The 13,271-nt window shown below is 44.4% G+C and overlaps 1 protein-coding gene across 1 annotated transcript in view; it reads right to left on the reverse strand.

Moving 5' to 3' along the window:
* Nucleotides 1-2,984: 2,984 nt before the first annotated feature.
* The window catches only part of Dph5 (diphthine methyl ester synthase), an 83,335-nt gene continuing 73,048 nt past the window's right edge, over nucleotides 2,985-13,271 (reverse strand). Inside the window, exon 8 of the mRNA XM_075702930.1 lies at nucleotides 2,985-3,236. Within this exon, the coding sequence (XP_075559045.1) occupies nucleotides 3,016-3,236 (221 nt within the window). The 3' untranslated portion in view covers nucleotides 2,985-3,015. The remainder of the gene's footprint in view (nucleotides 3,237-13,271) is intronic.

Consider the following 13,271-nt stretch of genomic DNA (forward strand, 5'->3'; position numbering starts at 1 on the left):
CTTTGTAGGGCGCCGGCACCGAAATGAAAAAAAAAAAGACGCAAAGGAAAGCATGTTGGCCACAATCGACTGCCCACATTGGGCACCTCATGTGGCTACCGAATGAATATCGAAGAAAGCCTGAGACGCTTGGCCCACATAGAACCATTCGCATATTCTTCGGCATCCTACACCGGCGAAACAGGACTTTCCAGACAGATTGCGCTCAAGCGAACGCGTTGCAATTCGTCGAGTCCCCACAATGATGGTGGCGAGCGACCATTGTTTCTTTACTCGTCTGCTAGCCAGAAAGCGTCCAAAACTCTGCCAGGCAAAAATCCACTCGGCCAGACAAACAAACGCGCACCGAAGTGCACCGCGTGGTGGTCGGGGCAACACGAGAAAATCGCATGCGCTCTGGCTGGCTCTGACAGCCCGCAGGTAGCGAGAACCACAAAATTGAAGAGGCTCAATGTGTACTCGCGAATAAAAGTCAAAGTCGAAAAATGAATAATAACGTAGTTACCTTTGCTAGCTTTAGCGTCTTGACATGGATGCTTTGGCACAGGTGAAAAAAATATATATACTTTTCTGTGGCATAATGGCACAAATGAACCCCCACAACGATTCGACTCATCGGACCTCGCTGCGTACTTAGCAAACTTGTCTGACAGTGTGTTGATTTGCTCTGTCTCATTGTATGGTCCGACGTACGACTTCAGAAAACTCAATTCACCTTTGGCGTGAAATGTTTATAACAGCATTAAACATCTTAAAGCTTATTGTGCGCAACAAACAGGGACGATGAATAGAAGAAACACAAGGACGAGCGCTTTGTTGCGCACAATAAGTTTTAAGATGAATTTGTTCCAACTAGGCCGACTCGCAGTCTTGCTTCAGCATTAAACACGCAAAGTTCCGGAATAGAAAATCTAAAGCACGACTTTGAAAATGTCAATGCACCTTTCGCATCAACTTTATACGCATAAAGTTTCAGAATTGAAATCCTAGCGCTCCCTAGATTCCGCGGCCTCCGCGAGATGCCGCGACAAGCCCGCTCGACATCAAAACGCCTTTGAAACTGTGCTCGGATGGAGCTCCTTAAGGGGGGCGGGGGTGGAGGAGTTACGATGCGACTCCCGGTGCATTGGCGTTGCCACGAACTCCAGCCCAATTTCGCTGAAATGTCTTTTCGAGCGTGAAAAGGACATTCTAGTCGAAATCGAGCATGATTTCCGGCGCCGGTGGTTGCTTTAGTCGGCGGGGCATTACAGCACGAAAAAATTTCGGGGAAGCCCCCCCCCCCCCCCCCGGCTACGCCCCTGTGTGTCCCGTGACAACTGCCCCGTACCACGCTTAAGGTTCACCGAAATACTTCACGTATGCTTCACCGCGTAACATTTTTGTACTGAGGCGAAGTTGACTTTCGGGAACCGGCATTATGCAACGCGCCGTGCTTTCCGAGCTTCGAAACCAATCACGAAACCAAGTTATGCATGAACAGGCTATCATCTAAGCGCCTACGACTTCTGAACCCGTTCTGAAGTTCTCCGAGTATTCTATTACTTTCTACCCATGACTGCATTTTTAATTTCACCGCCTGCATCGCCACCTTATAACTGATGTTATCGCAATTGGTCGGAAGCATTTTATGTCCGTCTTATCATCCTTCCCTTTATAAATAAAATTCATTTTACTCTGTTTCCAGCTGTGCGGAATTTGCTTATTTGTTATGACTGCCTCCAATGCTTTTATCAGCGTTTCCTTGCTTCTTGGGCCAAGTTCATTAGTTAACTTGATTGTAATTTCGCCCATCCCTGCGGACGTGCATTTTCGAGCATTTGCTTCCGCCTTCTTCCAGTTAAGATTGGTCAGTTGTAAGCTGTTTTATGCGTGATTAGAAAGAACTTCAGCACTGTGCGCTTCACTTTGCTGAGTGCTTGTAGCCTCTGCCTTACGGGGCTATAAGCCATTGCATTTTTTGCTTGCTTACAGGGGTATGAGCGACTAATGATGATAGCTTTTGTTCACGTAGAACAAAAATGCATTGAACCTTAGCCCCATACAGCTTCGCTGTGATACACTGTCCTACAAAGGGTTAACACATATTGTACTTGCACGATTCTACCGCACCACCAATTGTAATGCACAGTTATACTACCGCTCAAATATAAAAAAAAAACATATGGTGCCGATTCTACTGCGCACATCAAGTAACAAAACCTGAGTCGGCACATACCATGTTGAAACAATTTTACGCAAGAAAGAAACACACAGACACGCACACAACTGAATGTTAGTGGCTAGTTGCTATCGAAATCTGACGACAGCTCCTTTTCACTTTCTACTAACCACAGAGAGGTATCTCCAGCTCCACTTACTGCATTGTAAATGCCACACTTCTTGAAGGCTCGCACATCCACCGTTTGCAGGAAAGCATTCCATGCACCATGGAGCCACCTTGCAATGTCTCTGAGCATTGCTTTCTTCAGATGACCCATTCAATGGCAGTGTTATAGCACTGTGGCTAGTTACCTTGCAGTGAACTTTTTTTCAGTAAAACTCTGTTTCCTTTTTCGTTTTGAGAGAAATTAGTTACGATTGTAATGCGCATGCAAATTTGAATGCACCGTTTACCTAAAAAAGGTGCGCATTACAATCGCAAATACGCTGTTTTGTTTTCTTAATCACAACCTTTTTGTGTTCAGGGGTGCGAGGCTTCTCTATCCAGGAAAAAATTGCCTTCTATCTAGCGTGCACTTTTTTTTAACAATCTGCACTTCCAACTTTCCTGTCAAGAATGTTAGGTCACGCTGACATGTGCATGGCGTTTTGTGACTTGACTACACGACGCACTGCATTAAGACAGGAAACGCACGCACAATCACCGACAATTATTGTTTAGAGACATGATGATGAAAATTTTTTCTTAGAGTGCGGTAGTGCACCGAGCCCAACGTTACTTGGAACGACATCAGCAAAATTAATGACAAGACAAATTTTTGAGAGATCACATATTTACTCGCAGCTCATAAATCAATTTCCACCTTTGCAGACTGAGTCGAACCAAGTCCGATTGGTCGCAAAGAGCCTTAGCATGTCGATTTCCATTGGGTGAAGTTTCCCAGGAATCACCAGACTGTGCAGGGGGCTTCCCAAGTCGCAGCTTGCCATGTCTTTCAGTGAACAGCATGTGATCTGCTGTGTTTCCATGCCAACACGAGCCAAACCAATGCAGGCACTATCTTCGTCGTAGGCTGAAAAGAAGAATGCAACAGAAATGCAACACACTGCAAATTTCTGAAGAAAGAAAAAGTAAGCACACTGTTTTTCTTTTTCGAAGAAAGTTCAGGTATCTACCGAAAGGTGATCCATGCTAAGATGCTCACAGAGCTTTCTTTTACTAATAAAAACAACAGTAACACTACTAGCAGTAGCACCATTAGTAGTAGTAATACTGCAATGCAGCTCTTACTAAAGACTAGCTGCAACAAAATTTCAGACCACGTATAAGGTCTAGTGTTAGAAAGTGTAAATAGGAGCAATATCGACACAAATGCACAGCGCAAAAGATGAGGACAGAAGAAAGGAGACAACACAGGCACTGACTTCAACTTCAGTTGACTTCAGTTGAAGTCAGCGCCTGTGTTGTGTCCTTTCTTTTTTCCTTGTCTTTTGCGCTATGTAGTCGTGTTGACATTGAATCAACAACTACTCGTCCAAGCGTCAACTTTATCATGTTAGATAAGAGCAGCTTCAGCACAACACCTTACGACTGAACTTCGACTGGACATATCACAAAAGGCTTCAAAAAGTCAATTTTTGATGCTAAAACTGAAAAAATGCCACCACTGCCACTGTGAGGTGCTGGGATTTCGGTTACATCTGCTGACCACCAATTGTATATGCCGTCTGTTAAGATGCAATTCAAAACCTGTTAATAAAAAAATTAGACAACTACAGCTAGTCCTTCAGCTTTGCCAAAGTTGCCTCAATACTGCATGCTGTTCATTTATAACCAATTTAGCCAAAAAGAAGCTCTGTTGCAGTTACGACAATCTAGTTATAATACAGTTAAAGCTCGATCTAACAAAACCAGATTTTACGAAGTTTCCGGTCTAGCAAAGAAATTTACGTTCCCCGGCAAGTACCCATAAGGTTCAACTTTGTCATCAACCCGAATCAACATATCTAGCTTGCACTAAATGCAATTTAATGAAGCATTTCCGGAAATAAATGAGTAAAAAAAGCTGTGATTTTTTTCTAATTTTGACACAGATGTGTTTTTCTTCGAGCGTGCGCTCTAACACTATCGCGCTAAAACATCTCAGCACCCCAGTCAAGGCATTAGCTTCATTTCTACGAGGCTGCACGCCGCGTCCTTGCATGTAATAATGGACTCGGCAATCGCTAGCATCCCTAAGTACCAGATGGCGCTAGGGGTGGCGGTAGTTGAGCTGCCCTCGCAGACTTTTTACACGTGCAGGCATGGGTTAGCAGCAAATACAACGCCGCGGTATCTTTCGGGTGTCACTGCGTTACAATTTTAGATTTTGAGGGCCCAAAAAAATGCCTTCAATTTTCCGAACTTCACGATTTAACAAAATAATTACAGCATGATCATCACTTTGTTAAATCAAGTTTCAACTGTAGTAACAATGGGCGGAGACTATGCGCAGTCATAATTGAGGCTAGATAGCTGGGCAAGTTTGTATGATAAATAAAACGTGGCTTTGCAAAACAAGGCACAAGAGAAGCTGGCTGTATAGCACAAGTGCTCATCTAGACTTGTATAAAGGTGATACAAGGCCTGGATGAAGAGGACGACACAAGCGCTACACTCAAAATTGACAATTTTATGAAAGAAAAAGGAATCTGGTTTATGCACTCTTTTTAACAACATTGCAAGATTGGCTTGCACCATATTTGCGAAAGATAAACATGCATACAAGTGCAGGACAAATTTCAGAGCTGTTCAGAAGCTGCAAATACTCTATTTCATTGAGTTTGTTGTGGTGTTTTCACATGCATCCCAGGTTCAAATCCCAGTGCCGCGCAATCTTCCACCGGACTAAAAAAAATCCGTGTGCTGATAAAATTGCATAAACAGGCCTGAAGTGCGGCCTGATCCCGGTGACCTGAACCGGTAACGCACTCCCTCATCAGAGCAGCATTGGCCACCCTGGTGCAGTACTTGGCCACAACCTCTTATATGAATACAACAACCAAACCGCAGCCCTCAGTCCCCAGCAGCTGCGAAGCAACTGACCACGGCGGTGGTCAGACCTGTGATGCAGCAGAGGGTGCTAAGAATCCCTGGTTCCGAACAGGCCGCCATTAGAATCTGAACCTGGCCAAGTTTAACGCAAGAATGTTATCTAGTGAGGTGAGTCTAGCAGTGCTATTGGAGGAATTAGAGGGCAGTAAATGGAATATAATAGGGCTCAGTGAGGTTAGGAGGACAAAAGAAGCATATAAAGTGCTAAAAAGCGGGCACGTCCTGTGCTGCTGGGGCTTAGTGGAGAGCGAGAACTAGGAGTCGGATTCCTGATTAATAATGATATAGCTGGTTACATAGAGGAATTATATAGCAATAACGAGAGGGTAGCAGGTCTTGTTGTGAAACTTAAGAAGTACAAATTGAACGTCGTACAGGTCTACACCCCTACATACAGCCCCGATGACCAAGAAGTCAAAAGGTTCTATGAAGACGTGGAATCGGCAATGGGTAAAGTCAAAACAAAATACACTATACAGATGGGCGACTTCAATGCCAGGGTAGGCAAGAAGCCCGCTGGAGACAAGTCGGTGGGGGAATGCAGCATAGGTTCAAGAAGTAGCAGAGGAGAGTTATTAGTAGAGCTTACAGAACGGAATAATATGGAGATAATGAATACCTTCTTCTGCAAGCGGGATAGCCGAAAGTGGACGTGGAGGAGCCCGAATGGCGAGACTAAAATTGAAATAGACTTCATACTCTGCGCTAACCCTGGCATCATACAAGATGTGGACGTACTCGGCAAGGTGTGCTGCAGTGACCATAGCATGGTAAGAACTCGAATTAGCCTAGACTTGAGGAAGGAACGGAAGAAACTGGCGCATAAGAAGCCAATCAACGAGTTAGCGGTAAGAGGGAAAATAGATCAATTACGGATCAAGCTACAGAACAGGTATTCGGCTTTAATTCAGGAAGAGGACCTTAGTGTTGAAGCAATGAATGACAATCTTATGGGCATCATTAAGGAGTGTGCAATAGAAATCAGTGGTAACTTTGTTAGACAGGATACCAATGAGCTATCACAGGAGATGAAAGATCTGATTAAGAAATGCCAATGTATTGAAGCCTCTAAACCCACAGCTAGAATAAAACTAGCTGAACTTTTGAAGTTAATCAACAAGCGTAAGACAGCTGACATAAGGAAATATAATATGGATAGAATTGAACATGCTCTCAGGAATGGAGGAAGCCTAAAAGCAGTGAAGAAGAAACTAGGAATAGGCCAGAATCAGATGTATGCGTTAAGAGACAACGCCAGCAATATCATTACTAATATGGATGAGATAGTTCAAGTGGCTGAGGAGTTCTATAGAGATTTATACAGTACCAGTGGCACCCACGACGCTAATGGAAGAGAGAATAGTCTAGAGAAATTTGACATCCCACAAGTAATGCCGTGAGAAGTAAACAAAGCCTTGGGAGCTATGCAAAGGGGGAAGGCAGCTGGGGAGGATCACATAACAGCAGATTTTTTGAAGGTAGGTGGGCAGATTGTTTTAGAAAAACTCGCCAACCTGTATACGCAATGCCCCATGACCTCGAGCGTACCGGAATCTTGGAAGAACGCCAACATTATCTTAATCTATAAGAAAGGGGACGCCAAAGAATTGAACAATTATAGACCGATCAGCTTACTGTCCATTGCCTAACAAGTATTTACTAAGGTAATCGCAAATAGAATCAGGAACACCTTAGACTTCCGTCAACCAAAGGACCAGGCAGGATTTCGTAAAGGCTACTCGACAATAGGCCATATTTGCACTATCAATCAGGTGATAGAGAAATGTGTGGAATATAACCAACCCTTATATATAGCTTTCATCAATTACGAGAAAGCGTTTGTATCAGTCAAAACCTCAGCAGTCATGCAGGCATTACGGAATCAGGGTGTAGACTAGCCGTATGTAAAGATACTGAAAGATATCTATAGCGGCTCCACAGCCACCGTAGTCCTCCATAAAGAAAGCAACAAAATCCCAATAAAGAAGGGCGTCAGGCAGGGATATACGATCTCTCTAATGCAATTCACAGCGTTTTTACAGGAGGTACTCAGAGACCTGGATTGAGAAGAATTGGGGATAAGAGTTAATGGAGAATACCTTAGTAACTTGCAATTCCAGATGACATTGCCATGCTTAGTAACTCAGGGGACCAATTGCAATGCATGCTCACGGATCTGGACAGGCAAAGCAGAAGGGTGGGTCTAAAAATTAATCTGTAAAAAACTAAAGTAATGTTTAACATTCTCGGAAGAGAACAGCAGTTTACAATAGGCAGCGAGGCACTGGAAGTCGTAAGGGAATACATCTACTTAGGGCAGGTAGTGACCGCGGATCCGGATCATGAGACTGAAATAATCAGAAGAATAAGAATGGGCTGGGGTGCGTTTGGCAGGCATTCTCAGGTCATGAACAGCAGGTTGCCATTATCCCTCAAGAGAAAAGTACATAACAGCTGTGTCTTACCAGTATTCACGTACAGGGCAGAAACCTGGAGGCTTACGAAAAGGATTCTACTTAACATGAGGACAATGCAACGAGCTATGGTAAAAAGAATGCTAGGTGTAACATTAAGGGATAAGAGCAGATTGGGTGAGGGAACAAACACGTGTTAATGACATCTTAGTTGAAATCAAGAAAAAGGAATGGGCATGGGCAGGACATGTAATGAGGAGAGAAGATAACCGATGGTCATTAAAGGGACACTAAAGGTGAATATTAAATCAACGTGGACTGTTGAAATACCATCCCAGAAACCTCCAAACGCTTGTTTCGTGCGAAGAAGATACTTATTTTAAGACAAAATGCGTCTTGCAGCATCTGCGTACCTCTAGCGCTGTTCAAATCACCCGCCCTCCGATGGAGGAGCATTGACGTCTTGGTCTCATAGTGACGTTGCGCCGTTGGTGAGTAAAACGGCTCCCGAAGACGGCGCTACGGCTTTTCTGCACAAAACGCGAAGGTGCGGCCAGAAACAGAGTTAAGACAGAGCCGACAGCAGCGTGAAAGCGGAACTATGGTGGCTAGCGGAAGGGAAAGCGCACGACGATAAGCTGGTTCTTTATTTTATGACGCCAACTTTGACGCTTGTTGCAATGGATGACCCTGATGACACATTAGCTCGTGATGCTGGGCTCGAGTTCAGCGATTTAAGCACTCATGAACGTGACTTGCTGTTGAAGGCTCGCGCTGCCGGCGTCGTTGCGTATTACTATGACGACGGTCTGCTTTGAAAGGCACTTCACGTGACTTCAATAAGTCGGCGCTGAACTCGTAATCCTCTGGACGAAAGTGCAGCAAGCACACTACGTGATTTTTCGGCTCTTTGCCAGTGCACTGTGGCAGAAGTACGGCACTTAACCCCATCGAACGGAGAGGTTCACTCAGCACACAGTGATAAGTAACGTTGCATTCGCCGCTGCAACTGCCCTTGGCCAAGTTCCGCGGACCGTTCGCGCATCCCACGACATCACATGGACGTGGCATTCTTGCTGCTTGTTCCAAATGCAAGTTTCGCGAGCCAGCAGGACCACCGCAGCACGACGTGATAAAGAAACAACTGAAACTCCAAAGCGCGCGCGGCGCAAAGTCGAGCGAAAACGAAACCTTTCGATCACCCATACTACTCAAGGGTAACGTAAAAATATTTTTTTCTTAGAATTGAATAGAAGTAGACAAGTAGCATTTTCTTCCGTCTTATAATCTAATGAAATTATCTTTTTAATACAAGTAGTTGAGTACTAGTGACATAAATTATCATGATGAGTGCTTTCATCATCGGGCTAGTACCGGAATGTCGCTGGGGGGTCTCAAATCGTGTCGTGAATTTACCTCAATTTCTTGGTTACTAAAGCTCTGTTCGCGATTGTATTGACACCTTAGATGTTCTGGAGCATTGCTTTATCACTTTAACTTGACTTTCTGGTAACCTTTAGTGTCCCTTTAAGTGTTACGGACTGGATTTCAAGAGAAGGGAAGCGTTGCAGGGGGCGGCAGAAAGTTAGGTGGGCAGATGAGATTAAGAAGTTTGCAGGGACAGCATGGCCACAGTTAGCACATGACCAAGGTAGTTGGAGAAGTATGGGAGAGGCATGTGCCTTGCAGTGGGCGTAGCCAGGCTGATGATGATGATGATGATTTCACATGCATAGTGTGCCTGCAGCAGTGCATGGCCCCAAAAATGCCAAATGCATTCCTCATAATGGCATGGGTAGGAGATTTTGGCAAGCTTCTATGTTTGCCCCATGAATGCATTGTTCACCCTCAAAGCAAAATCAGTGATGTGGACAGGCCTTGACAAGAGCTACAAATTCTTTGCACAGTGTTATGTGTTATGTGTGAGCAAACTCAACAAAAAAAGGGTGAGCAAACGAAAAAATGCTTCATGCGGTGAGGAAGCATCTCTCTGGAGACTTAGGGCCATGGCAGCCCTCTCACCAACCGTCGCTTGTACCTGGGGTCAACCATATAAGACAATGTCCAACGTCTGATGTGCTCTGCTCCTGCGTCTATAGCAAATGCCTGTCATTTCGTTTATATGTGGGTTGGCACAAAGTGTACGAAATTGCAATAATAGGTGTGAAGTTCAGAAGTGACCAACCTGATAATTATGAAAGATGGCTCATAGGCAATACATTTCTTAAAATCACTCTTGCAGTACCTGCATTAAACCGGCCTCCAATCCTACAATATTCTGTTCTGACATTATACCACCTGACAGCCCCAGCAAATAAAAAAATATGTACTGCTTTAGTGATCCCGTGCAGTCACCTAGTGTGTCCGAAGTTCCACCTTGTAAGCACTAGAGCATTCAGCCGTATGATCACTTCAGCTTCTCGCAGTCCCCATTACCTGGCATTAAAAAATGTAACTGCTGTTGCCTACATTGCTTTAGTGGAGTGATGCTGCTCATTACAACAGTGTTCAAGCTCATGAATGTGCAAAACAGGATAACAAGCAATGTCTGAGCCATACTCTACAAAGGAAGATGATGATGATGACAATGAGGATGGAATTTTGGATTTTCCTAAGTTTGTGATAACAATGCATCAAGATCTTTGTGTTCTCACAAATTGGGAAGGCCGGGAAAACACCACTGCACATTGATATGCCACAGAGCATGACAGTTCAAGACAACTAGGCCATCTAGATGGCTGCTGAGAAGTGAAAGGTATCTGTTATGCTTGGGGTAACAGCGGACAGACGGAAGGCTTCACCAAAAGTAACCTCTCCCAGTGGAATCCAAGTGTGGGCTCAAGAAAAGGTAACCACCAAGCATATCCCCTTCTGGCACAGTGTGCACAATTATGTGTGCCAGGATAGTGCATCAAAAGCAACTAAACTGTTGAAAACAACAAATGCACTGAATCACTACGGTAGGTCCTTCTGGTCATTAAGATACAGAGTTAAGCATTCCATGTGAAGTTCGTAATTTATTAAAAGGTTTCAAAAATGTGCATCGCAACCGACTGCAGCAGCCCCGCTCCACTGTGCGCTATGTAGCGTGGGTGTGGGATGTCACTCGAGCAAGCGATGCAACTGGCTACCGATGTTAAGTCATTGGGAATGCTTGAAAATTAAGGTTACTTTTATTACAACCCTACACAAAATAATTTCTGCCTGAGAATGCGGATCATCTGCTACAGCTCTAGCAATGACAGCTGATGGGACATGGAGGGGTTTATCATGTGAAAATTGCAGCAGTGATGTCTTCATAGGTGGCAAGAACATAAATTGTACCAGCGCTATATTATGCTTGTCTAGCACAGCAGGTGTGCGCAGGAAGTAAACTGTAGCGACTACTATGCTGTAGAAGACTCTAGTGCTGCACATCAATGTCAACACCACTCTTCTTGGTCAACACATTGATCACCCGCAGTATTGAAAAGAAAGGTGCTTTTAGCAATTAACGCAGGCTTCACATTTGTCAGAGTCAAGTTTTACATATAATTTGACTAGAATGGTAGCGGAAAAGTATCTAACAAGTCAAGATACGGAAAAACGTGTGCAAAAGAAATTTTACGTGCCTTACAAAGTGTCCAAATGTCCGTCAGAGAGCGAGCATCTTGAGTTCACTATACATTGTTATACAGTGCAATCTATTTATAACATCATCAACAATGAAAAATCCTATCATTATAACTGATCATCGCTATATCTGGACTCTCGTAAAAAAAGAAAGAAAAAAAAGCTGCCGTAAATACTTTCGTAGCCCCAAAACCAAATTTGCCACTTACGATAAAGAATTGACATTGCAGAAAGAAGGCTGTGAAAACTAAGATGTTTATTTATACCTCTAAACAGAGCATGTCAAGCGTTAGGCACGCTGAAATAGTCAGAAATCTGCACTTGCTTTCACTGAAGCTTCAGGTTCACAACCGCGGTGTGCATCGCGTCCAGCAGCTGCGGGAGCAGTGGCAGCTATAATTTAGCATGCATGAAATCAATGAGCGACTCTATCGGCAACAGTGCACTTTGCGTGAGCCTTGGGGTTGGTTTCAAGAACAGGCCACAGTCAACCTTGTCACCTCCATCGCACAATGCCGCCGTGTGTCGCGACAACGATCGCCCCATTGGCGATTCTTTACAGAACGAGGCAGTGCTATCTGTGCTCAGAAGCTTCTCCATCAAAGCACCACCTACTGTATCACCAGTAGCGACGTGGTTCCACAGTTCGGCAATGTCAGTGGCAGCCACCGTGTCTTCACACATGGGGGTTTCGCCGTAGCACACAAACCCCGCCATTTCTGTTCATTGCCACGGTCACTGGTTCTAGCCTTCACGACCATGGCACTTGCTGCTTTCAGAATCGATATTATCGACTGCGCAAGTCTTGCAAAATTTGCAGCTTCGTCCCAAGCGACACAGTTTTGTACTTTGTCGGCGCAATGACCGCTGCTTCCGTAACGCATTTCTACGTTCCTTGAGGAAAAGAGGGAGATTGTAGAAAGGGAGCGCAGGCTTGATTCGCTTCTCACTTTTTTTCTCTCTGGATGCTTGCTGGCAACAGGGATGGATGGATGGATGGATGGATGTTATGAACACCCCCTTTGGAATGGGGCAGTGGGTTGCGTCACCAAGCTCTTGCTATTATACTGCCTAATGTCCTACCTAGGCTAAAACAGAAAAAAAGTAAAAGAAGAAAAACCCATAATGAATTCCCATAACCAAATTTTCTGACTCCCTATTGTAAACTTTGTTGTTCTACGGCTCCGTTTCTTGTAGTTTCCCTACTTTTCTTCCACCAATCTTCCAATCACCTCTTACTAATCTCCATTTCAGACATGTTTACTTTCCCCCTGCTCTCGCTGAACCTAAGGGCTTCAAGGAGGCCAGTGGTTCCTAAATCAACTGCTGGGCAGATATCTTCGCATTCTAATAAAACGTGCTCCATCGTTTGCCTAGCTTTACCGCAGCGAGCACGTGCTTCTTCCTTCTTATATCTCGCTTTATAGGTGCGTGTTCTAAGGCATCCTGATCTCGCTTCAAAAAGTAATGGGCTTCCCTTTGAATTATCATAAATTGTTTCTTTCCTGATTTCTTTTTTCCCTCTTATGTAGTTACTCATTGCAGGTTTCTTTTCCATTGCCGCCACCCATGAGATTATTTCAGCCACTCTGACTTTCCGTTTGATGTTCTTTGTTGCTGTGTTGCTCAGGCCGTATACTTGCTGGCAAGCTTCCTAGTTCTTATCGTCCATTGTGAATCAATGTTATTCCTGTACAAATACCTGAACACTCTCCCAGCCCATTTACTTTCTTCCATATTCCTCAGTAGTCCTTCATAATCAATTTTACTGCGAGCTTCCCTCACTTCAAAACTTGTCCAGGCCATATCACCCTGCACAGCATGGATGCAAAGGGGCTGGCAGCATCTTATGACACGCTGCGCCAACTTGCGATGCTCTGAATCAACGCGTTGGAGGGACACGCTGTGCGGTAATGGCAGCAGATACGGACTCGCGCAGGCAAACTTTTTGCCTCATCTCGGTTAAGGGGAACTTAGCAAAGCAATTT

Source organism: Dermacentor variabilis, chromosome 8 (genome assembly GCF_050947875.1).
Source record: "Dermacentor variabilis isolate Ectoservices chromosome 8, ASM5094787v1, whole genome shotgun sequence".
NCBI classification, from domain to species: Eukaryota; Metazoa; Arthropoda; class Arachnida; order Ixodida; family Ixodidae; genus Dermacentor; species Dermacentor variabilis.